Here is a 23,982-nt window from a genome sequence, read left to right as displayed (position 1 = left end):
GAGGGAGGGTAAACAGTGGGACCACACCTATGGAGCATATTGCAAGGGCACAAGTCAAATCTATCAAGTATAAAACATAAATGCCTTAATACAATAATCAAGTAAGTGAGGCGAAAGCCATATTAATTAGTTTGAGGCAAGCACTCCAACTTGCATTAAAAAACCAACACATTGTACCCCACATATGCATAAATGTATTCTTGATCTATGTGTATATGACTTAATAAAAAAAGAAATAAAATAAAAATAAAATAAATTTAAGTAACCAAACTTTGTTTATTTAAACTTAAATAAACAAAATACTGGCCGAGAAGTATCAGGCACTCCCTGGACAGTGCAGAGAAGGCCACTCCCCCTCCCTGCTGCCTGTTAGAGTGAGAAGAGAAAGGCAGAGATAAAACTGGTGGGGCCTGGAGGGGTCGGGGGGTGCCTTCTGCCACGTGAGGCTCCCCTCCAGGGGCTGGGGGATGAGGAGGCCTTGCAGAGAGACCCAGGGTATGGGGAGGCGGCTGTGGAGCAGGGGCGGGAGATGGACCCTGACCATCAGGCCAAGGAGCCTTGGCCTTTGTAGCCGGCACAGGGAAGTCAGTAGGGGCGATGTGAGGAAGAGGCGTGGGCTGGGAGAGGGCTGGGGAAGCATGAAAAAGAAAGATGGGACAGGTGGTGAAGGGCCACAGGGAGGCAGGCTAGACGTTATTCAGGGACGGAGCCAGCAAGTGCAAACCGAGAGGAAAAGACAGGGGCGAGAAAGGGTGGAGCTGTTTGTATATTCTTGTTGTTGATAAGAAAGACTTGCGAGGATGGGGTGATCTGATAGGAGCAAGTCAGAGGTGACACCGAGGCCAGAAGACCCTGAAGAACACGTGCTCCTCGAGGGAAACAGGAGGCCTGCGAGGGGGCAGCTTGGGGACACATGAGAGACACTCCATACTGCCGCAGAGGTGACACGTCCTCCATCTCCCACCCTCTGAGTCTAGATGGCATCAGCCTGGAGAAACCAGAGGTGTCTGACAGGAGGTGGCAACATGGAGCCTGGCATCTGGGTGACATCAGGGCTAGGGCAGAAACACCCACTCAATCTTGGACGCCGTGGGCAGGGATAAGAGCCCCCCGAGAAAATAAGGAGATGGAGCAGAGGGCTGAGGCGCACAGGAGGCCACCTCGAAAGTCAAGAAGCAGGTACGAAGTCGGGAAGGCAGGAAGGAGGACAGTTAAAGGCCATCAAGGCTCAAACGACGGCGCATAACATCAAGTGTAATGAGACGGAAGGAAAGGTGACCAGCCTGGGCCAGAGAGTCCCTAACCGACCAAAGTGCTGCCCAGGGGAAGCAGAGACAGGTGTCTGCTCCAGGAAGGAGAAGAAGCGTCACACTCAAGGAAGCAGACAGCTCCAGGGCAGGCGATCTCTGAGGAGGCTGATGGTGAACGTGGAGCAGAGAATCAAATCTGGGAGCAGGTCCATGGAAGGGTCCCCACAGCCCAGCAGGGCGGGAGGAAGATGTGCATGTAAGTGTGGGAGATGGAGGGCAGCAGGGAGCCAAGAGAGTGAGGAAGCGTGAGAGAGATGAGGAGTCCAGTCCACCAGGCCCCAAAGACACAGGGGGAGGGGGCATCACCACAGAACCTCGACTGTGACCGAGCAGGGTAAGCCAGGCCCATGGGTGTGAGCACACACACACACGCTCTCACACATGCTGCACTCACATAAGCATGCGTACACACGCATGCACTCAGACACACACTCTCAAACACACCTGCTCCATCTGCACACCAGCCTGAAGGCGGGGATGTCCCCCATACAAAGCAAGAGCCTCATTTACGGTAACACAGTGCTCCCTCCGCCCCACTTCTTGGGGAAGTAAGAAAACGCCTTTTGAAGTCTAAAAGTTTGCAGACTACACCCCACACCCATACAATAATGGCTATATTTTTATTCTCCACCAATCAAGAACATACTTAATAACAAAGAGCTACCATGAATTCAGTCATGCTTTAAAATAATGTGTGTTTTATTCATCACCCCGCAACCACGTCTGCTCAGACATCAGCTAGAGACGTTACACGCGCACCCCACCTGCTCTAGCCAGGGGCAGAGAAGCCCACCACTGTACTGCGGCCTGCAGGGCTGTGGCTCACAGGTGGAGGACCTGCCCTTCCCGCCCCAAGCCCCAGCACTCTGCCCTGGTATACGGGTTCAGCCATGCAGAGCCCCAGAGGGTCTGGAGGGCTAGGGGGAGAGAAGCTGGCAAGGAAGTCTTAGCTTAGGGCTCTTACCGTGTACGAGAGGCCTTCAGGCCTGTGGCCATGTCCTGACCTGGAGGCCAGGGACTAGGAAGGGTGCCAGCAGCGCGGGAGGAGGCCGCCACCTGCACGCCCACCTTTGGGATGGGTGGGACCACCAGGCCCCCCAGCGACTTCCGCATCTTGTCATCATTGCAGTGCAGGAATTGCGGGCAGATCTGCACCTGTTAGCAGAAGTGGGCAGAGCTCCAACCCCTGGGAACATCCACGCCGAACGCTGCACTCCCAGGCACCTCTCCCAGGGACAGTCCTTCTAGCAGGGGCCACCGGGGCAGAGTGCAGGAAAATGTCCCCTGGTTTCTCTTTCTAGCCACACAACCTGGATCCTTAGAATGCTGGTCATGTCCTTGCCCCTTCGGGTAAGGAGACAGGCAAGCCCTTTTCCTATTATTATATATTTTCTTGTTCTCATTTCAGAAAAATCATCAGATATTAGAGCTGGAAGGAACCTCCAAAAACATTTGATACAAACCTTTATTTTTATAGATGTGCGAATGAGGGCCCAGAGAGGAGTTTGACTCCCTCAGGGTCACACAGCCAGTGTGGGAGAGAGCAGAAACCAAGACCCAGCAGCCTTGCACCTCTGCAACGCTCCCTTCTTTTTTTTTTTTTGACAGAGTCCCACCATGTCAGCCTTGGTAGAATACTGTGGTGTCACAGCTCACAGCAACCTCAAACTCCTTGGCTTAAGCGATTCTCTTGCCTCAGCCTCCCAAGTAGCTGGGACCACAGGTGCCCGCTACAATGCCCATCTATTTTTTGCTGCAGTTGTCATTGTTGTTTAGCTGGCTCAGGCCAGGTTCAAACCCGCCAGCCTCAGTGCAGGTGGCTGGCGCCGTAACCACTGAGCTATGGGTGCTGAGCCTGCAATGCTCCCTTCTTAAAATGCAGAGAAATAGGTCAGAAAGCAGGAGGAGTTCTGGGGCACTGGGGCCAGGGAATGCCCAGGGGGCCTTGCATTCAGGACAAGAGGTCCTGGAGGCCCTGGGCAGCCACCCAGAACTCCCAGGCCAGCTGCTGGTTTGGGCGCTGTGGGAGAAGGTGGAATGAAGGCCCCACCCTGACAAAGGACTTGGAGATACCTCCAGAGCTGCTCAGGGCAGTAACAGGGGTTGGGACAGGATAGACAGGCAGGAGCACAAGGAGTGAGGAGCTGTAGGCAGGACTCAGAGCAGTGGGATTGCCTTACCTCCTGGGTGCCAGGTCTCAACTCCTGGGGTCCCTGGTCCAGGCCCTTCTCCTTGCCTCCACTGGCCTCTGGGGTGGTGGGGATGCTCTGGATGGGAGGCATTGGCCTTGGCACCCTCAGCAGCCTCTGGCAGGTAGCACGGGGGATGGTACTTCTCAAAGCAGCTCCTTTGGGGCCTCCCCCAGGATCCAGAGAGGCTACACAGGGGTGGGTATGGGGACTTGATTAGTCCCAGAATAATGTCTTCTGAGGGGTCTGAGGGGCAGGACTCAGACGCCAGCAGCAGGGCCTCGAGTCCCGGGGAGAGCTGGAGTAACAGAGACAGAGGACAGATCTGCCCCCATCCCCATACCTCCAGCAGACTGAGCAAGTGGGCAGTACTGAGTGTTCTTTTCCATTCAAAAGTGCTGATCAAAGCCACCTGTTTAGAATTCAGAGGCAGTATGGATAGGAACGGAAACAATTCCAGACCAGGAGTGAGGACATCAGGCCTGGTCCTGAGTGGAAGCTAAGTGACCCCAGCAAGCCAACGGCAATTTGAAGCCTCATGGGCACATCTATAAAATGGGGTGTTTCCAAAGGCCCAACACCACCACTGTGTTCCCCTTTCCTTTTTAGCTAATGATGTGGGGGTGCAACTGTTCTGATACGGGCTAAGAGATGGACCAGCATACTCCAACTCCTCTCTAGACACTTTATGTCCCCAGCAGACCTGTCAGCACCCTGTCTGACCTGGCAGCCACCTGGGGCCCCCTGCACGGTGGCACAGAGGAGCCAACATTGCCTCAGGACAGGGTGACAGGGTGACAAGGCTAGCTCCAGCCCATCCAGGGGGCTAGAGACACCCAGCCCTGCACACTTGCCAAGGACCTGGTAGGTCATCAGTCACTTCCCATCCATATGTTAGAAAGAACATCTCCCATTCTGTTTTTCCTCCAATGGAACTTTGTAAAAAGAAATGAAAGGTCTAGAGAAAGACTTCAGACTTCTAAGGCAGGAAGTCGTTGGCCTGGCAACCTCAGAAGTTGCACCACCTGGAAAGTCTAAGCAAGCACGGGACACTCCAGACTCCACCAGCTGTCTGAGTCATGTCCTACCAGGCCGAGTCCTAAGCAGGGTGCTCCTCCATCCATCTGGGCTCCCAGGGAGCTGGAGACCCCTCATCATGGCCCAGGGAGAACCTCAGCTGGGAGCAGCTGCTCAGGGGAGGGGGACAGCTAATGACAGCTGCAGGCTTGACCGCAGCACCCCCAGGTCCCAAGAGCATTTCCCCCAAGACATCAGGCCTTCTTGTTTCTCTTGTCACCCAAAGAGTTTGTTCAGCTAAGCCCCAGTTATGTGATGTACCCAGGAGGAAAGGAAAGAAAGACTCAATTTATTAAGTTCATGCCAGGTACTGAGAATTCTCTGCAATTCTTCATTAAACCCTCACAGTAACACAGATGTATTGGTATCCCCGTTATACAGAGGAAGAAATTGAGGCTTAAAGGGTCACCTGTTTGCCCAAGTCCCCAGAGCCATGGGGGTTCAAATGTATTGGGGCTGACATTTGAACCTGGTCTGTTAAACTGGATCTCCCACCACCCGGATAAGAGAGAAATATAAAGTACCCTCTGTTGTTCAACCCTTTGCTCATCTATTCAATGAACATTTCCTTTTTTTGGCTTGGGTTTTGTTTTCGTTTGTTTGCTTTAAGACAAGATCCCACTCTGTTGCCCAAGCTGGAGTACAGTGGTATAGTCACAGCTCACTGAAGGCTCAAACTCTTGGGCTCACACGATCCTCCTGCCTCAGCCTCCCCAGTAGCTAGGTGCACACCATCATGCCTGGCTAATTTTTTAATTTTTATTTTTTTTAGAGATAGGCATCTCTATATGTTGCCCTGGCTGATCTTAAACTCTTGGCCTTAAGCAGTCCTCCTGCCTCAGCCTCCCAAACTGCTAGGATTACAGCTGTGCGCTGTTCCACCCCCTTAACAAGCATTTCTGGCAACTGTGCCTCACACTGGGGACTCAGTTCCTGCACTCTTAGAAGTGAAAGTTACATGCAAGATTCAAGTTTTAAACAAATAGTCGCACAGATAAAAATACAAATGCAACCTGTGGAAAGAACTAAAGGAAAAACAATAGGGCACTAATGGAGAGCGTGCTATGAGGCCAAGGGCAAGTTCAGATGGGGGTGGGGGCCAAGGAGGCCTCTTGAGGAGGGCTGTTGAGTCAGAGTTGAGGGAAGGTATTGGGGTGGGAAACAGAGGAGAGCAGGGGCACTCTAAAGTCTCAGGCAGGTCAGAGCCCAGAGCCCCAAGCACTAGAACTCATTCCCTGTGCCTGGCGAGCAGAGACAAGGGGAGAAAGTGACACAGACAGGGGTGAGGCTAGAAACAGAGGGCCTTGTGCATGTGGGAATGTTTGAGACCCTGTTCTAAGTGCCCCTGGAAACCACCTTGGATTTTAGCTGATGGGAATGGGGGAAGAATGCTTGTTTAAGAATCCTGTGCAGCCAACTAGAGGGACAAGGGCAGAGGCCCAGGAGGGAGGGAGGTGGTGCTCCTGTAGACAGGAAGCTGAGGCCACAGAGAGAGTGTGCCTGGCAGGTGCCCACGGCCCAGGCCTGAGAGGCCGGCATGCCACCTGGACACTGTGGCAATCTTCACAGTGCTGCACCCTTGACCCCGACCTCAGGTTGTGGGGAGGGGGCAGAGGACGGGGCTCACCTGGGGAAGATGCTGCCAAGCCCTCTGACAGCCTCCTTTTCTTGAGTTTGTCCTTGATCTGGGTGGTGTCCCGGGCCACGCTGCTGGCCTCCGACTCTGCCAGGGAGTGGGACCCCAAAGACAGTGCCCCAAGGTTCCTGTAGTGACCATTCCTGGCCTGCCAGCCTTTCAAAGGAGCATCCAGTTTTTGGCTACCCGGGTTCCCGTGTCCACTCAGCAGCTGTGACGGCTTCTCATTGCTCAGCAGGACACTCGGTATGGGCTGGAGGGCGGCTGAAGGAGACAGAGGTGTGAGTAGCTTGGCACTCAGGGGGCTGGGGTAGCACCAGGCACCAACAAAGCCCTTGTTGCTGCTCTCTGGGGACAGACAGCTGCTGGCCCAGTGAATTCCAGCTGTCACGTTTCAGTCACTCCCGGTAGCAAGTCATTCATTCAGCAGTGAACTAACAAGGCCCATGTCACTGTCACGAGGACTCAGGGACATAAAGGGGAGTTGGTATGCACAAATGAGAGGCCATGAGCACATGGAGAAGGCCATCTGCCCTTGGACCACTGGCCAGTCTCCGGGAGCCAACAGAAGCGTCAGTATCACTGAGCACTGCTATACACCAAACACAGATCACAAGGGAAGACCATGCAACTCCAAGCCAATCATCTCCACTCCCAGCAGACACATCCAATGTCACCTGGCAAGCATCTCCCAAGTGGCAAGCACTGTCCAACAGTGGCCTACAGAGATGAGTGAGGCACAGTCTTTCACTAAGGGACGTTCACTCCCTGTCCATAACTGGGTTCAGCATGAGATAGGGCATGAGCTGTGCCATAGGTGGACAGAAACAAAATGCTGTGCATGCTTAGAGGAGGAGGACCACGAGAACTTTGGGAAGTGGTGCATTTGACCTGGGAGCCTGGAGCAGAAAGGAAGGGAAGAGGGGAAGCTACCAGACAGACCGGCTCCCAGAAGCTCCACCACACCCCTGCTCTTCTGGAGACCCTGGTGTCCAGGCCCCAGACACCAGGCTGCATCTGACACCAGACCCAAGGACAGCTGAACGCTGGGCCAGCCACAGGCCAGTCAGGGAGCTGGACTGAGAGAAGGTGACCAGAGCAGTCAGATTCTCCATCCAAAACCACAGGTGGGGCTCTGCAGAGAAGACGGTGTGCAGCTGGCCCCCAGAGCGGCAAGTCGCAGAGGCCAGCAAAGCAGCAGCTGTCCACCAGAGAAGCCCACCAGTGTCCTGCTGCTGCCCTGGACACTGAGGACAACCCCAGGCCCCGAGGAGGGGTCTACAGGGGCAGCCCCTGCCTTCCTGGGCCTTGTGAGCTCCCCCGGGGTGCCTAAGGGAGCCAGATGCATGCTGAGAGCCCCGAGCCCTATTCCTGTGGATCTCCCTCCCTCCGGGAGAGGTACAGAGTTGGAACAGCCTGCCCCCAAACTAGAGGCCACAGGCTTGCATCTAACACCCTCGTGTCCTCCCTCCAAGATGAGGCCCAAGGCCTGCCTCTGGCCAGTGGCCCTGACTAGGCAGCTGCCAGGTGGAGCCTCCCCATCCTCTGCCCAAAGTCCCCAGAGAGGCCACTCAGGACACTAAAGGCCGTTTGGTGTGGTCTGGTCACCAGGTCTTCCCAGCTCACCTTCTCCATGAGCCGGCAGACTGGAATCAATGCTTCCAGGCGGGAGCGCGCGGGCCCCAGCCCTGGTCCGAGGGACGCTACCGCAGTACACAGCCACTGGAGCCAGAACCCTGGCTGGGGACAGAGCACAGGAGAGCACAGCCAGTCTGCAGCCTGTCCACACTTTCTCGCACACTCTGAAGTGAAGGCACTTTAGGTCCTCCCAAGCCACAACTGGAACAAACTTGTAACATCCCTACCGCCCGCCAGAGCTCTCTGTCCCCAAGTCTCTGCCCAAAACATATGGTGGCCCAGACCCCCATGGAAGAGCCTGGCCAGCCAGACAAAGAATCGGTGATCTCCACCAATTCCCCTACCCTACTCATCCAGGCTCTTGGCTTTACTGCCCCCCACACACACTCTGCCTGCAATCTCTCTCCTGGTGTGCCCCTTTGATCATCACCCAAACAACACTCTCCCCTAGTGTGCCCAGCACTGGCCTCTGTCCAGTAGCCACTCTCCCTGGGCCCCCCCCTGCAGAGAACCCCTTGCCTTGTGGTTTCATTCTGACCAATGTCCCCAGATGCAGAGGAGAGCATCTGGTTACCTGGCCATACCCCTCTCTTGGAGCCCCAATCTCCTCACAGCACATCCTACACTGACCTTCACTCTTCTGCCCTAACTTCCCAAGGGCATTGCCTTTCCCCCAGCAGACGGTTGTCAATGTTTGCTCTGCACAGGCCCCTGCCCTTGAAGCCCTTGATGACACAGTAGTGGGCAAGACTGATTCAGTGTTCAGTGGAACTGGAAGTCCAGTGAGGGGAAGATAATGATTAACAAGCAACGACAGGGTGGGGCCTGGAAGCCCCAGCTAGGGACAGGGGGACAGGGAAGGCTTCCCAGAGGGAGGGACCCTGGGCTGAGACCACAACCAGGAGCAGGAGTCAGGAAAAGAGGATGGGGAGGCTGAGCTAAGGCACCCACTCCTTTAAGAAGCCTTCCCAGCTTTGTGTCCATTTTAAACCAGATAAATCTGGGGTTTCGAGATGTTTACATTTCTTATATATTCTGTTTATCAATCCCTTGTCAGATGGATAATTGGCAAATATTTCTCCCATTCTGTAGGTTGCCTCTTCACTCTGTTATTGTTCCCTTTGTGATCCCATTTGTCTATTTTTACTATTGTTTCTGTGCTGTTGAGGTCACTGCTGGGTATACAGCCCAAAGAGAGGAAATTGATACATCAAAAAGACATCTGCACTCCCATATTCACTGCAGCACTACTCACAGGAGCCAGGATATGGGATCAACACATGTATTTATCGGTCGATGAATGGATAGAGAACATGTGGCATGCGTGCACGTCGGATATAATTCAGCTATTTAAAAAAATAGAATCCTGTCCTTTGCAGCAACATGGATGAACATGGAGGCCTAATGTGAAATAAGCCAGGCAAATAAGACAAATATCACATGTTCTCACATGTGGGAGCCGAAATAGTGGCTCTCATGGAGGAAGAAAGTAGAATGATGGTTACTAGAGTTTGGGAAGGGGGGGTGGGAAAGAAGAGAGGTTGGTTACTGGGGACAAACACACAGTTAGGTAGCAGAAATAAGGTCTAGCATCCCACTGAGCAGTAGGGAGTCTTAACAATAAATAATGTATCAAATAGTTCAAAATAGCTAGAAGAGAAAAATTAGAATGTTCCCAACATAAAAAAAGATAAATGTTTAGGGCGATAGATGTGCTAATTACCCTGATTTGATCATTGCCCATTGTATGCATGAATCAAAATATCACATACCCCCAAAATATGTACAACTGTTATGTATGAATGGAGGGGAAGCCCTCCCTCCCTGTGCTTCCCCAGCCCCAGGCACACCCCGCCATGTCACTCTTTCCTCGCCAGGCCTCTGCCTGGTCCTCCCCAGGCTTTCTGGGGCCCGCACCCTGTCTTACTCATCTTTGTAGTGTTGTACCTTAAACTCTATAAACACAGTGGAATATGATTTGGCCATAAAAAGAATGAAATTCTGTCATTCGTCCCACACCCTCCCACCTCAGCCCTTCCTGAGCACACCCCAGGACCATCCGTGGGGCCCTAACCTGCCACCTGGAGAAGCCCCCTCACAAGTGGAAACCCAGCCCACCCACCCTAGGCTGGAGGGCCCCTGGGAGCCTGAGTTCCCCTTTCTGTTATCTTTGTGACCTTGAGGAAAAAGCAAACCTCTCTGAGTCTCAGTTCCCATATCACTAAAGCAGAGGGGCTGGATAGTACCAGGGGTCTATAACACCTTCCTTCTCTTTCTAGATCTGTAGAAGCTGCAGGACCTCCCACCTCTCCACTAGAATCTACTGTGGCAGGGATCTGATTTAGCACTAAATTATGCAGTTGTTTTCATATTAACATACAAAGCCCACGGGGCCTGAACAGCCCTGCTCTGGCCATCCACACGGTCATCTGGCCCCTGCTCCAGCCCCTCTAGGGTAAGACACCTCTGCGCCTTGCAAGCCTGCAGTTCACCTGGGGCAGAACCAACCACTCACATTCCAGAGGGAACTGAGACTCACACAGCAGGCCCAGAGCCCCATCTCCTGGCCCTAAGTGGCTACACACCATCCCCTCTCCTCTGCCTGGTCAGCTAAGGAAATGGGCCATCCATGCTCTCCAAGGTCCCAGCCACACCTCAGTCTGTCCATACCATAGTGTTGGCACCTGGAGGAACCAGCCTGCCTCAGAGAGTGTAGGTAGAGCCACCCAGATGCAAGCTGGGCAGGCCGGGCCAGCCAGCAGGTGGAGAGGACCCAACTGCCTGGCTACGTCTCCCAGGTGCAGCCTGTCCTCCACAGTATCTGAGGAAGATCCCTCACCCCAGAAAACGAAGGTGACCAGACGTCCCGCTTTTGGCAGGACAGTCCTGATTTTTAACAATTTCTCCTGTGTCCTGTGGCGTTTTTAAAAAGTCCCAATTTTTGGAAAGAATGAACAACAAGTTAGGGAACAGCGGGACAACGGGAAGGGAATATACAGCTGCTGAAAAGGTTAATGTAACTCCATTTGGGAATGAAGAGGTTAATGTAACTTCATTTGGAAATGAAAAGGCTAATGTAAACTCCCTACTCCCCTCCTGGGCAAGGTCGCCCAGGTGGACTGAGCCCTACTCCTTTCAGCCACAGGCTCCGCCCTATACATAATTTTTTTTAATGTATTATATTTGCAAATTGTCCTTATGTTGAAATTAAAAATATATATATTACAATACTATTTTTGTGTTCTATGAAAATTTTTGTTGCTCCATATAGACCAAATTTTTAATTAAGAACACCCCCACATCCCACACCCTGTCAATGGTGTCCCGCTTTACCAATGTTAAAATCTGGTCACCTTATGGAAAACACTGGGAACAGGCCTCCCTTACCTGGGGGGACATCATCATGGGTGGCCATGCCCCGGGTGGACAAGGTGCCTGGCTGGTTTCCCAGAGGCAGTGGCTACTCCTGGGCTGTGAAGATAGTCCTTGGGGGTCCAGAGGGTTCTGATCTGTGACATCCAGAATCTGCAGTGGGGAGGGGCAGAAATAAGTCAGTAAAACTAAGTAACAGAAGTTTCTAAACAACTCCAGAGAAAGCCCATCAGGAGCTAAAGCATTATTGTCATGAGGAAATCTGCCATTGGACCGAAGGACACTTCTTTTTGGACATCTGGACTCTCTCAGATGCTTCAAAGTTCCTAGGTGCCAAGGCTGCTCGACCCTGTGAGAAGAGCTGATTATAAGGAATGTCAACAAAACCAGTTAGCCTGTCCTCCTTTGTCACTTGCACACGGGCACCTTTGGGGTCTGGGGTAGGTGGAGATTTTCAAGGTGGAGCCTGACACATTGTTGCCATCAGTCTGAGCTGCCTGAAAACTCAGGATGCAGACGTGCCCCTCTCTGCACTGGTACTTGGCAAGACCACCCAGACACCAGCTCTCCGTTTTCTTTCAGGATGGGCTAATTTTCACCCACATGGACATCTCAAGCTCTTGAGAAGCTCAGCTTCTTGAACAATCCCCACCTCTGCTCCTTCAACAGTTTTATCGACCTGAGTGCTTCTCCCCGGCTGCCCCACCTCTGAGGTCAGTACTCAGCTTGGGCCCTCACCCTAACTTCATTTCCTTTCCACGGCACAGGGTCTCACTGCAGACTTCACACAATTTCATAAATTCTTTGCTGGGGAACTGTTTTCCCTCACAGGTAAGGAAGATGGGCAGAGACAGAATGCCCACATCTCCCAACAGCTACTCTGGAGAGTAGCTCCCTGCCAATATCACCTGGGGACAGGGCAAGACACTGTGCCAACTCCTTTGTCAGGAACTGCCACCATCCCAGGCCCCAGAAGGCACAGCAGCTCCTAGCAACCCACAGGCCAAACGGAGGCTATAGCTTAGACCAGCCACCCTGCCCAGCCTGGTCTGAGCTCACTGCTGGGGGCCTCAAGACACTTGGGTTCTGTGTCTGAGGGGAATTTTCCCCACAACCAGGGGAGAAGGAAACTCCATTTAGTGACCACTGGGCTAAGTTGTCTGGGATTTGGCCACATGGTAGTGAAAAGCAGCCGTCAGCATTTGTGAGACACAGCACTTCTCCCGACCAAGAAGGTGAAGACTTTATTCCACAGGTATCAACCCCAGGCCTTCACCCCAAAGACTCTATTCCACAGGTATCAACACCCCAGCCTTCACCCCAAAGACCTGGAGAAGAGGCTCAAGAGATTGGCCTGGAAGCTCTGTTCCAGCAAAATCCAGCAGGAATCTTCTAGGCTAGTACAGACCTTCCACAGGTGAATCAAAGCAAGCAAGCTGAAGGTCAAGGCTTTGGGACAGAAAGGCCCCACCTGCTACCTGTATCGCTCACCAGAAGACACACTTTCTATGAAAATTATATGTAGAAAGGCAATATTTAGCTACAGCCCTTGTTCTCAATCTTGGCTGCAGATCAGAATAGCCAGAAACCAGTTAAAATTACAGATTCCAAGTCCTCAGGCCTCTCCTGTCTTCTAGGGAATAGACCACAGGGATTCCTTTGTGTGTTTCTTTGGTTTTTAATGTTAACTCTTAAGTGATTCTGATGCCCAAACAGAATTGAGAACCACTGGGCTAATAGGATCTCAGCCCTGTTTTTCAGTAAAGTACTTATTGCTGCCTCAGTTTCCTCAATGTGATGACCCTCCAGGAGGCAAAAGAGAAGATGTGGGCTACCTGAGTGTCCAGGATGCATACTTCTCAACAGTTACTCCTGCTGCTGTGGGCGTCCACACAAAGCCATCGTCCCACCTGCATCCTCCTCAGAAGTCAGAAGTCAGCAGGCCGAGATGGCTCATGTTCCCCCATGTCCTGAAGGACACTGGCAGGACAGGGAGGACACCTGGGGCTACTCTGTGGCTTCCCAAGCCCTCTCATCAAGCAGAGCCCCTTGGAGTCCCTCTCAGGGTCTACACCTATGGCTCTAAGGCCCTAAGGGTCTACAGTGTAGGAATGCCTAGGTGCCCGCCCAAGAGGAGGCAGCCAAAGTCTTTCTGGACATCCTGCCATGTCTTATGTGAGAGCCAGCAGGGCACCTCCCAGGTGCCTTGTGGGAACTTAATGACCCATGTCCAAACTATTAAAAGTCAGAATCAGAAATTCCAGCACAAACACGGGCAGAGCTTTGGGGTTTACCATGGACACTGTGGAGCACCCCCCACGGCACAACTCACTGAAGCTCTGCTGTGACACCAGGGCGTCACGCTCCCTTATCAGAACAGCCAGCCCCTGACTGAGGTCTCAGGAAGTCAGTAGATTCTGGTAACCAGAATTGTTCAGCATGGCTGCTTCCCCCACTCTTGGGCTCAGTTTCCCAGCCCAGGGAGTGGGGTGGCCCAAGGTAAGTTACCGTTGCCCACTCCTTCCATTAAGGTTATGGCTACAGCGGTTCCCTAGTGACCAGCACCACAGGAATGAAGAAAGGTGACAGGAGGGACTCATGTTTCAAGTGGAAAGGGAACAAAAGCTGAAGAATGTGAGCCCCCAGCACAGAATCCCAACTGCCCCCCCAGAAGCCAGTGACCCACCCCGTGTCTTCCTGCTCCCACGGGAGCTGGGCAGGGAATCGACCTGCCCAGAGAATGGCCCAAAGGGCAGGCGAGAAATGGCCCACAATGCCCCCATGAGCCCAGGGGCTGCCCTTCCCACAGCTCCTCCTGCTATCAAGACATGACCCAGGCCTCCTTTGGGGACCCCTGAGGGACCTGGGCTCTAGCAGGCCAGAGTTCATGTCTCCTCAGACAAAGCTAGAGGGAGCATTCGTGCCCACGCCAAGAGAAAGGTGAGGGGAAAGGTGACAGGGTTTGCAAACCCTACTCTTTGAACCCAAAAATGTGTTCCCCAAAGATACACTCTCTGAAGAGAGGCCTCAGATCTAGGCCCCCTCCCATCTCTGTGCTGCTATGCTGCTGAATGCCCAGATTTGAACTGCTGGAACACTGGCCGTGGGGTCAGACATAGCTGGGCTGGAATCCTGCCCTGGCCCCTCTTGTATTCAATTGGGAAAGTGATTCAATTCCTCTCAGTTTCAATTTGGTTTCTTCATCTGAAAAAAAGGCCCTAACAGACATTTTGATAGGATTAAAATAATGTGTAGAAATAATGTAGCACCATTGGTGGTTACTCAGGGATGTCAGGTCTGAATCTTCCTCCTCCTTCCCTGGGGAGAAACAACCCCTCCCCCACACACACATGTACTATGTACATACACCCACAGCATCTTCCAAGTTATGAAGGCCAGCCCCCCACCCTACCCAGGTGACAGACGCCCGCCCCCTTGTGAGAAGCGGGCAAATGTGTCTACAGAGTGACAGACTCAGACCAGGTGGTGCCTTTGACCTCCTCCAGCTCTTACCATGGGTCCCTCTAAGTCAGTGGTCACTGTAAAGCCAGGTAGAATGAGTGACCACTCACTGTAACGCCAGACAGATGAGTGACAGCTCACTATAACTCCAGGCAGATGGGTGACCGCTCACTGTCACGCCAGACAGATGACTGACCACTCACTGTAATGCCAGACAGATGAGTGACTGCTCACTGTAACGCCAGACAGATGAGTGACAGCTCACTATAACTCCAGGCAGAATGACCACACACTCACAGTGATGTCAGGCAGAATGAGTGCCCGCTCACAGAATGGAGGAAGTCGTGCTGTGGGGTGGGTGTGCAGGGAGACCAGCAGTACTGTCTGCCTAGGGGACCTGGAGATGCTCCAGAGAAAAAGCCCCATCCTTGCTGGACCTGGGAGGAAGCGGCTCCACGTGGGCAGGGAGTGGGAGAGGCATGCAGGGCAGGCCTCTGTGAGTTCGGAGCCTGGCCAGAGGGCCCGGGCCTGGGAAGGTCGGTGAGGGGCACATGGGCAGACTCTGAATGCTCCATCAGAGGGTCCGGGCTTGCTCTGTAGCCAAAGGAACTCTAAAGACATTTCAAGGACAGGAATGCCACTATCTGACCTTAGTTCTGCACAGACCCCTTCAGAGAGGTTATGGAAGGACTTCCTAGGGAAGGGGAGCCTTTGATAGAATCACAGGACTGAAACTTAGAGACATCACCCAGCCTCTGGCCAGGACACAGAAAATAACTCAACCAAGATGCACCACAGGGTATAGGCAGGGCTTAGACTGGATATAATTCTCCTTCCTGTATCCCATGCTGTCCCCCTGAGGATAAACAGCACCTTCCCTCCACTCCCCACACACACCCCTCACCCCACTACCCACCTCTGCTGCCGTATGGGAGGCAGCTCATCTCACAGGCCTCTTGGGAAACCTCTGGGGTGCTCAGATGACTGAGAGGACTCTGACCTCCAGGGTTCAGGCTGTCGTGGAAAGTCTGAGATTCACGTGCTCATTCAACCATGGTGTAGGAACCAGGATACAAAAGTGAATAAGAAAATCTTGCACCTGCAAGCTGTGTGACTGCGGGCACATTACTAAACTGCTCTGAGCCTGTTTCTTTACCTGCAAAAGGAGGTAATACCTATCTCCCTCCAGTATTACATCCAATGAAATATGAAAATCACTTAATACAGTGTATGGGCCCTAACAAGAAATCAATACACAGTGGCATTAATATAACTACAATCAACAAAGCCCATGGCATCAGCAGGTGGAGAACAAAGGTGGGTGGAAATAGTCCTGGGGACAGAGGAGTTATAGAGCAGTGGTGGATCAACTTGGGGAAGGGGGCAGATCTGAGAAATGTTTAGAAGGCAAATCAACAGGATTAAGAGGAAATTAATTAGATAAGGGCAGTCTAATTAGATAGAGGGAGTCTAGGCCAAGTCCAGGGTTGAGGCATGGAGGGTGGAGGATGGGGTGCCATTCACTGCCAAGATGGTGAACACTGCTGGAGAGACACCACATTCTGGCTGGGGACCGTTGGTCTTGACTCCTCTAGGACACCCAGGTGGAGCCATCCAGCAAGCAGCTGGTCTGTGGCCCCAGCAAGGAAGGTCTGGGCCAGACTGTAGGCTTGGAAATCTCCAGTAATCAGATGGCAATTGAAACCACAAGGGCAAATGCTGTCTATAGGAAGACCTGGCCACAAGAGAGTGCCCAGAGCCACAGCACAGCCCAGGCAACAGCAGCACTGGGCAGAGACAGGAGGAGGAGGGCAAGCCCTGCGGGAGACAGAGCAAGGGTATCAGGGAAGCCAGGGGGATAGTGCCAGAAGAACCAAGAGCAGAGTGGTTGGAGTGTCAGCTCTGCAAACAACCCAAGGTGGGTGAGGACTGGAGACCCCTATTGAAGGAGACAATTAGGGAATCATCCAGGAGGTTGCTGAGAGCAATTTCTATGTCTTGGAGGCCTGGGGCGGAGGGAGGTCACAGAAAATAGCTGCAGGATGAGGAGCAGGTGGAAGAAGGTCAAGTGGAGACTGAGTGCAGAGCACTCTGGAGATGTGGGTGAGGAAGGCAGGAGAGGGCCTGGGCAGTCGCCGGAAAGGGTGAAGGGTGGATGCAGCTGGGGCATTATTGTCCTCTATTTTTTTAAGCGTAGGACATGAGCATACTCACAGGAGGAGAAAGCTCCAGAGGGAGAGGCTGAAGACTTGGGAGGAGGTCACAGGAGGTGAAGGGACCTCGTGTCAGTTGCAGGCGGACAAGAGCACAGGCTGGGCCAGGGTGGGGGCCCAGTCATCAGCACCAGAGAAGAACCAAGCAACTCACAGAGGGAGAGGTCCAGGAGTCAGACCACGATGGGCAGGCTTGATGTTGGCAGTGAATTAGGAGGACAGACTGCTGAGACAGTGAAGTAGGAGGACAGGAGGGCACCCCATCATTTTATGAGGGGTGGACTCAGGACCGTGTAAAGTTCTGCCCCAGGTTCAGAGGGCATGTTCCAACTCCAGAAACACCAGACCATTCTCCTCCTTCTCCAGATGCTTCCATCTTTGTTAGCCTAGGGCAGGGCTGGTTCCCACAGTGATCCTCATTTCTAGATAAAGACTTAGCCACTGCCTAGAGGAAGATCCCAAGAGCGACCCCCAGCCCCACCAGACCCCCTGTCAGGGTATCCAAGTTCCCGCACCTGACTCATCCTCCTGGCTCCAGCTGTGACTGGTGCATGGGCCAGGAGGAAGGCCATTTGCAGATGAGAAGGCCCCACCATACCAACTGGGCCCCTTACCAGCCCTGGAGCCCCCCCACTGCAGACGCCATTTCCCCTGCTATCATGAGACCCAGTGCTCCTATAGTGCTCCTATAACCTCTCTGTCCTCCAGACAGCATGAGGTGCAGGGCAGCCAGCGCCCCATGGGAATATAAAGAAATGCAAAGTGCCCCACACAGTGCCAGGCTCATAGCAATAACTTGTGGGTGCTTATAGCATGAATGAATGAATGGTGTGACCGCAAACTTAGAACACATCTTTCGGATAATCTTGTTGAAAAGAAACCAACTGAAGGAATTAACATTTCTTATTCTGTATTGCTGTATGCCAGGCACATGCTCCCAAATATTGTGCCACTTAACTTTAGAAACAGAGCCAGAAAGCAGCTATTATCATCCTTATTTTGTAGATAAGACAACTGAGGCTCAGAGAGGTTAAGTAATGGGATCAAAGCCACAGAGATATTAAACGGAGGCGTCAGAGCTGACGGTTTCCACTCACAGAGGTGGTAGGACATGGCACTTCAGAGCTTGTATTGGGAGTCAGCACAGACCAGGGTTAAATTCCATCCTATGCCAGCTATGCGACCTCAGGCACACGATTAAACTTCTCTGAGCCTTTGTTTAACTGCAAAATGTAAATAATATCCATCTCACAAGGTTATTGAGAGTATTTAAAAAATATAAAAAGCATTCACTGGCCTACATGTAACCCCTAGCAAGTTCTCCCTATAACAGTAGCTATTATAATATTCTTGTTTGTTTAGTGACTGTTTCAGATGTTTGGGGGCGGGGGTGGGGGGGAATGTCTTTTAAGTCAAGAAGCTACAGAGGTCTGTCTGAGGCAGGTGGCCAAACTCAGATTGTCCTTCATTTACTAAGTGTTCTGGGATGAACAGAAAGCATTTTGGGCAGGCTGGGACAGGACACTTAGAACACAGCAAGTCCCACCTTGTAGGAAGCTCTGGGAGATCCTTTCTTAACACAATAACCTGCTAACAAGAGGAGGCAGTTAACACTTCACCTTAGGACCTCCTAGCACAGGTTGGAGCAAGCACTTTATGCCCCACACAGCTGAGAAAGATGGACCGTACATTTGCAATAGCTGCTCAGTGTGGGAGTTTGAGGAGAGAAGTCCGGAGGTGGAATGGAGAGAGGAATGAGAGATCTGTGTGTAAGTCTAGGGCCACAGCATCTGAAACACCCCACACACACACTCCCAGGGAATTCTGATAGGAGAATCATTGGTGGAAAGGATACTAGAAAGCCTATTGGTGAGAGAAAGTTTTATTTAGGCTGCTTATTTTCTTGTTGTTGTTATTGTTTTTCCCTGCCCCCTCCCCCCTGCTTATTTTTTTTTTTTTAACATTAACGATCATTTACTTTTTTTTTTAGACACAGTATCACTTTGTTACCCTCGGTGGAGTGCTGTAGCGTCACAGCTCACAGCAACCTCTAACTCTTGGGCTTAAACAATCCTCTTGCCTTAGCCTCCCAAGTAGCTGGGACATAGGTCCCCACCACAATGCCCAGCTATTTTGTTGTGGTTGTTGTTGCAGTTGTCATTGTTGTTTAGCTGGCCCAGGCTGGGTTTGAACCCGCCATCCTGGGTGTATGTGGCAGGCACCCTAAGCACTGAGCTATGGGTGCCACCAACGTTAATGATCATTTAATGCATTGGCTTTTTCACTTATAAATGTACAATTTGCATATACAGGGGAAAACAGAAAAATGGAACAGGGGAAAACAGAAAAATGGAATACTTCATGAATTTGTGTGTTATCCTCGCACAGGGGCCCCGCTAATCTTCTCTGTATCATTCCAATTTTAGTATATGTGCTGCCAAAGCAAACACTACTTTGGCTATTTTTGAAAAATAACAAAGGCAAGTGACAAGTGGACCTGCCACATTTGGTTGTCCAGGTTGAGCTGCATAAGGGCATCACAATTAGGGGGATAGCATTCCCACTGCAGAAACTACAGATATGGGATCCTCTTTTCTGTGGGTTCCCATGTATATTAAAGAAGTTCAATAATTTTTCTCTAAAAAAAAAATAAACTACAGATCTGTATACTTATTATAGTCTCCTCTAATAGATAAACAGGAGTGTCTGAAGAAAGAGGCATCTTTTTGTATTCACAAAAGGAGCCGTACAAGCAAGCTGTGGCCCTGGTGACAAAGGGCACATAACTTATATACAAATTTACGAAATTCAAAGTCTTCTGAACCTGCCCCCACTTCTATGTATCATGTTGATGCAAATAGAAATTAATCAGAACTTGTGCTAGTAATGTAACAAAATTTTCCGCAGCTTCTCCCATCACTAAATTTCAAGCTGGAAGGGACCCTGGAGGCCAGCTAGTCTGAGGCCCAGAGAGGCTGTCCAACACATTGCCTCAGTCGCTGAGGCTGCTGTAACACAGCACCACAGACCACCAGGCGGCATCAGTAACAGAAACATCCCTCTGACAGTTCTGGGGGCTCGGGAGTCTAAGATCAAGGTGCCCGCTGAGTCATTCCCTGGTGAGGACTTTTCCTGGATTGCAGATGGCTGTCTTCTCAATGTGTCCTCAGGTGACAGAGGGCACAAGCTCTCTGTCTCTTCTTATTAGGGCACTAATCCCATCATAAAGGCTTCACCCTTGTGACCTCATGGAAACCTAATTACTTCCCAAAGGCCCATCTCCTGTACCAACAAACTGGGGGGTAGGGCCGCAACGCATGCACTTGTGGGGAGGGGGCAGACACCAACTTTCTGTCTACAACACACACCCAAGGCCAGTCCAGGTGCCACACCCCAACAGGCATCACATTAGCCACCAGCTGGCAAGGCCTCCAGCAGGGCTGGGAGGAAAGCTCCTTCTCCAAGGAAAGGCCTCCCCGATATGGTCCCCTTGGAACTGCAGTGCCTGGTCAGAGCTACGCAGTGTGTGCTCAAGGACTAAGTCTCTTGGTGGAGCTAGAGGCCACTGCATTGAATCCTGCCAGAAATCACACAGCCGCTGGCTGGGGCTTGGAAGCCTTTGGCCCACCCTGAGATTTCCATGCTGGAGGTATGAGTTATTCTTGCCCTCGATCACTCCACTGCCCCTGGAATGCCTCCTGCAAGGTCTGCCTGGTAGCCAGATCACAAATCTTCAAACTCTAGTCTGTGAGCTTCTACAGATACCTGGAGCATCAGAAGGGCCCAGAAAAAATAAAGTATCTTTTGCAGAGTTCAGCAGAGTTCTTTTGACCATGGGTCTAGCACCTGAATCTCTGTGACATTCCAGGAAAGGGCTCCGGGCAAAAGTCTCCCCAAGAAGCTCAGAAGACTTCTGACCCCAGCCCTCTCCTTTCCCCAGTGGCCCAGCAGAAAATCAGCTCTCCTGGGATGAGAGTCAAGTCTTGCATGTGCCTCTCCAGGGCATGTGCTGGGTTTTCCCTGGGAAACGTAAAGGGCTTCTGTGGAGAGCCATTTTTTTCTGTCCTTGTTTTATTGAAGGGAAATCCAAGGCTCAGGAAGGGATGTGAGTAGAGCCAAGAACCACAGGTTTTTAAACAGTGAAAAACTCAGACCTCCAGACAATAGCTCTGGAGCCTGGGTCTGTAACTCAAAGAGCGACCACAGAGAAATAAGATGTAAGAGTGATTGGTCTCCAAGAAGAACAGGGGAGAGGGACGGAGGAGAGGGAGGACAGAGAGAAATCCCAGATCAAAAGCCTGAGTACAATGAGGGGCTGAGAGAGCAGAGGATGGATGGTAACCCATGGGGGAGGAAAGGGGGGAGGAAGAAAGGGAGGACGGGCACTCCTGGTAATCAGAGAAATGCAAACAAGAAGATGTTACAAAGAGCAGCAAAAATTAAGATGAGCGGCAATACTGCATGCAGGTGAGAATGCAGAGACAGGAAGGCTCATGTTAGCTGGCAAGCGAGGTGTAAATGGGCACGACCCCTTGAGAAAGTGGTCTGGCTTTATCCAATACAGCTAGAGATTTGCAGACCCAATACCCAGCAATTCCACTCCTAGGTACCCACCCTCAAGCAAATCTTGCACATGTGATCTAGGAAAGAAGTACAAGAATACTCATAGTAGCCCTATAGATAACAGTCAAAATCAGAAAACAATCCAAAAGTCCAACAGGAAAATAGAGGAATAAGTTGTGATGTGCTCATACCAGGGAATATTCCACAGCAATGAAAACAAACTACTGCCCTACCCCACACCCATGGCCAACTGCACAGCAGAACGTTTGATGAAAGAAGCCAGACCCAAAAGACAACATAGAGTATGGTTCTATTCCTAAAGCTCCAGGGAAGACGAAATTAAACTGAGTATTCCAGAAATGCGTACGTCTATGGAAAGCTTCACAGAAAAGCAAGGAAAAATCAGGAGAGTGATTAACTGAGGGGAAGGGAGGCAGCTATGATAAGAGCAGGGCCACAGGGGTGGGTTCTGGGGGGCTACCAGCTTATTTCAAGCTGTTCGTATATTTTATACACTCCTCTGTCTGCAGTCATAAACCTCCAAGTCCCCGTGCTGATGCGCTGGGTCTGAGATGGTCCTGAGGGCAGTGGGAGGACGCTGCCTTCAGAGGCAGGTCTCACTGGAGCCCCCATCCCCACCTCATTCCCATTTCTTCCCATCTACTAAGCCCAGGCTCCACCAGCTGAAATGGAGCCAGTCCTGGGAGCCAGGCAGCCTGTGACCAGGGGACTGCAGGGCCCTGTCCTGCAGGGTGTGGGGCTTGCTGGGCTCAGGATGGAACCAATTATAGGCCCCTCACACTGCCGCTGGGGCCCAGCTCAGTGATGTAGATGGAGGATTCCATCATGGCCCCCTCCCACCCCCATTCCCAAGGCAGCACCAGCCCTTCAAGGTCCTCAGCTAATGTGGGTTCTTGTCCTAGAGAGGGAGCTGGCAAAATTTCTTTCCCAGTGTCAGGAGACCAAAATGCAGAAATGAACATGATAATCCCCACCACGGTTAAATTCCATTTTACACATGGGCTAAATGCCGCCTGCTCTGCCTGCTGTCCCCAACTCACAAGTGGCACCCAGAGAGGCCCTATCCAGTCTCCACTCCACAGATGAGGAACTGAGGCTCAGAGACAAAGTTCACAAGTCCACACAGCCTGTAAGAGGTGGCGTTGGAACTCAAACCCAGAGCGGGGCCTTCCAAGGGGCCTTCCATTCCACTGTAGTGGGTATCCCCGTGCCCCAGAGCACAGCTCTGACCCCACCTCATGCTCTCATCCCTCCTGCACCATCCTCCTCAGCACCCCCAGCAGCAGGCCGTGGAACAGAGAGCACTGATCTCCTGCCTTGGCTCACAGTGCCCAGAGATGTGAAGGCCCAGAGAGGGTTGGAAACCCTCCCAATCACCCAGCTTCCCTGTCAGGTGAAGCAAAGGTGTGAAGCCTTTATTCTCATTATGCCCTTGTGCCTATCAAGTCCTTGACCCTCCCTTCAAAAATTCCAAGGATCCTGACCGCCCCCCTATTCCCTCCTCCTTCATAAACAGCTCAGTGGATATATCACCTCTCACCTCTTTGTCCAGAGCCCAAATCCCTGTCACTGGAGTAATCCAGGGTCCTTGCTCTCTCCGGAGACAATGTTGCCCATGAGTCCAAGGAGGCGAAGACAGGGCAGCCCCACCCCCAGCCCAGCCCAGCCCAGCCCAGCCCCGGCCCACTACATGGCCCTGGGCCGCAGCCTCTACTCTGGGCAGGTGCAGGGCGGCCTCGGGCCCTGCTCCTGGGCTGCTGGCCGCTCCTGCTCTATGCCAAGCGCTCTGTGAATAAACAAGGCTGCATAGCAACCACTCTCTGAAGGAGCCACCGCTCCCTCAGAGACAGAGGGGAGAGACGGAGCCAGGAGACTTTTCCCCTTGGCCTCGTTTCCTCTGTGGCTCACTCAAGCTTGGGCACTCCCAAGTGGCTGGACTGTCCTCTGGGGCCATGGACACTGGAGAGAGAGCAAGCTGGGCCCCACTGCATAGAAGTGCATATCAGACTTGAGACAAGGATGTCGTTGGCATTTGAACCCCTGGCTTTGTTCATGTAGTCTCTGGGCCCCACCTGCCTCTGCTCACAAGCTCTTCTAGAGGTAGAAGGGCAGATAGGGCAAGCATCTGGGCCTTGGCCACAGGACAGTCCTGAGCCTGCTACTTCCAGCTGTGTGCCCTCTGGCCAGTATTTAGCCTTTCTTAACCTCAGTTTCCCTGTGTATAAATGCGTATTATAATAACAATGACTTGATAGGGTTGCTGTGAGGATTACATACGTGCATGTGACAGGCTTGTGTGTGATCAGTCTAGTGTGTGGTAGGCTCTCCATTACCCTCGGAAATACTTGCATACCAGGAAGCCTGTGGCCTCCTCCCCAACCAGAGTCCTCCACTCCAACTTTTTGAAATGTGAGTCCCAGCAGCCCCTGTGGGCTTCCTCACTGAGCCCAGGCCCTGGGACAGAAACCCTGGGCTGGTATCAAGCCCCTCGTCACCCTCCT

The 23,982-nt window shown here is 52.1% G+C and overlaps 1 protein-coding gene and 1 non-coding gene across 2 annotated transcripts in view; both read right to left on the bottom strand.

The window, feature by feature from the left end:
* The window catches only part of TOGARAM2 (TOG array regulator of axonemal microtubules 2), a 44,942-nt gene extending 33,677 nt beyond the window's left edge, over positions 1-11,265 (bottom strand). The window contains exons 1-5 of the mRNA XM_003787564.2: positions 11,238-11,265; positions 7,839-7,952; positions 6,204-6,476; positions 3,491-3,687; positions 2,275-2,465 (exon numbers count right to left, since the gene is read on the bottom strand). Of these exons, the coding sequence (XP_003787612.2) occupies positions 2,275-2,465; positions 3,491-3,687; positions 6,204-6,476; positions 7,839-7,952; positions 11,238-11,265 (803 nt within the window). The remainder of the gene's footprint in view (positions 1-2,274; positions 2,466-3,490; positions 3,688-6,203; positions 6,477-7,838; positions 7,953-11,237) is intronic.
* Positions 11,266-19,240: 7,975 nt separating this feature from the next.
* Positions 19,241-19,347, bottom strand: LOC111724383. The gene has a single exon (XR_002772684.1). It is a non-coding gene; the product is annotated as a U6 spliceosomal RNA (small nuclear RNA).
* Between the last annotated feature and the right edge of the window lie 4,635 nt (positions 19,348-23,982).

This window comes from Otolemur garnettii, unplaced genomic scaffold (genome assembly GCF_000181295.1).
Source record: "Otolemur garnettii isolate 467f Iridium unplaced genomic scaffold, OtoGar3 scaffold00022, whole genome shotgun sequence".
Classification (NCBI taxonomy): domain Eukaryota; kingdom Metazoa; phylum Chordata; class Mammalia; order Primates; family Galagidae; genus Otolemur; species Otolemur garnettii.
The sequence above is the reverse complement of the archived record's forward strand: the minus strand, read 5'-3'. Positions and strand labels throughout refer to the sequence as shown.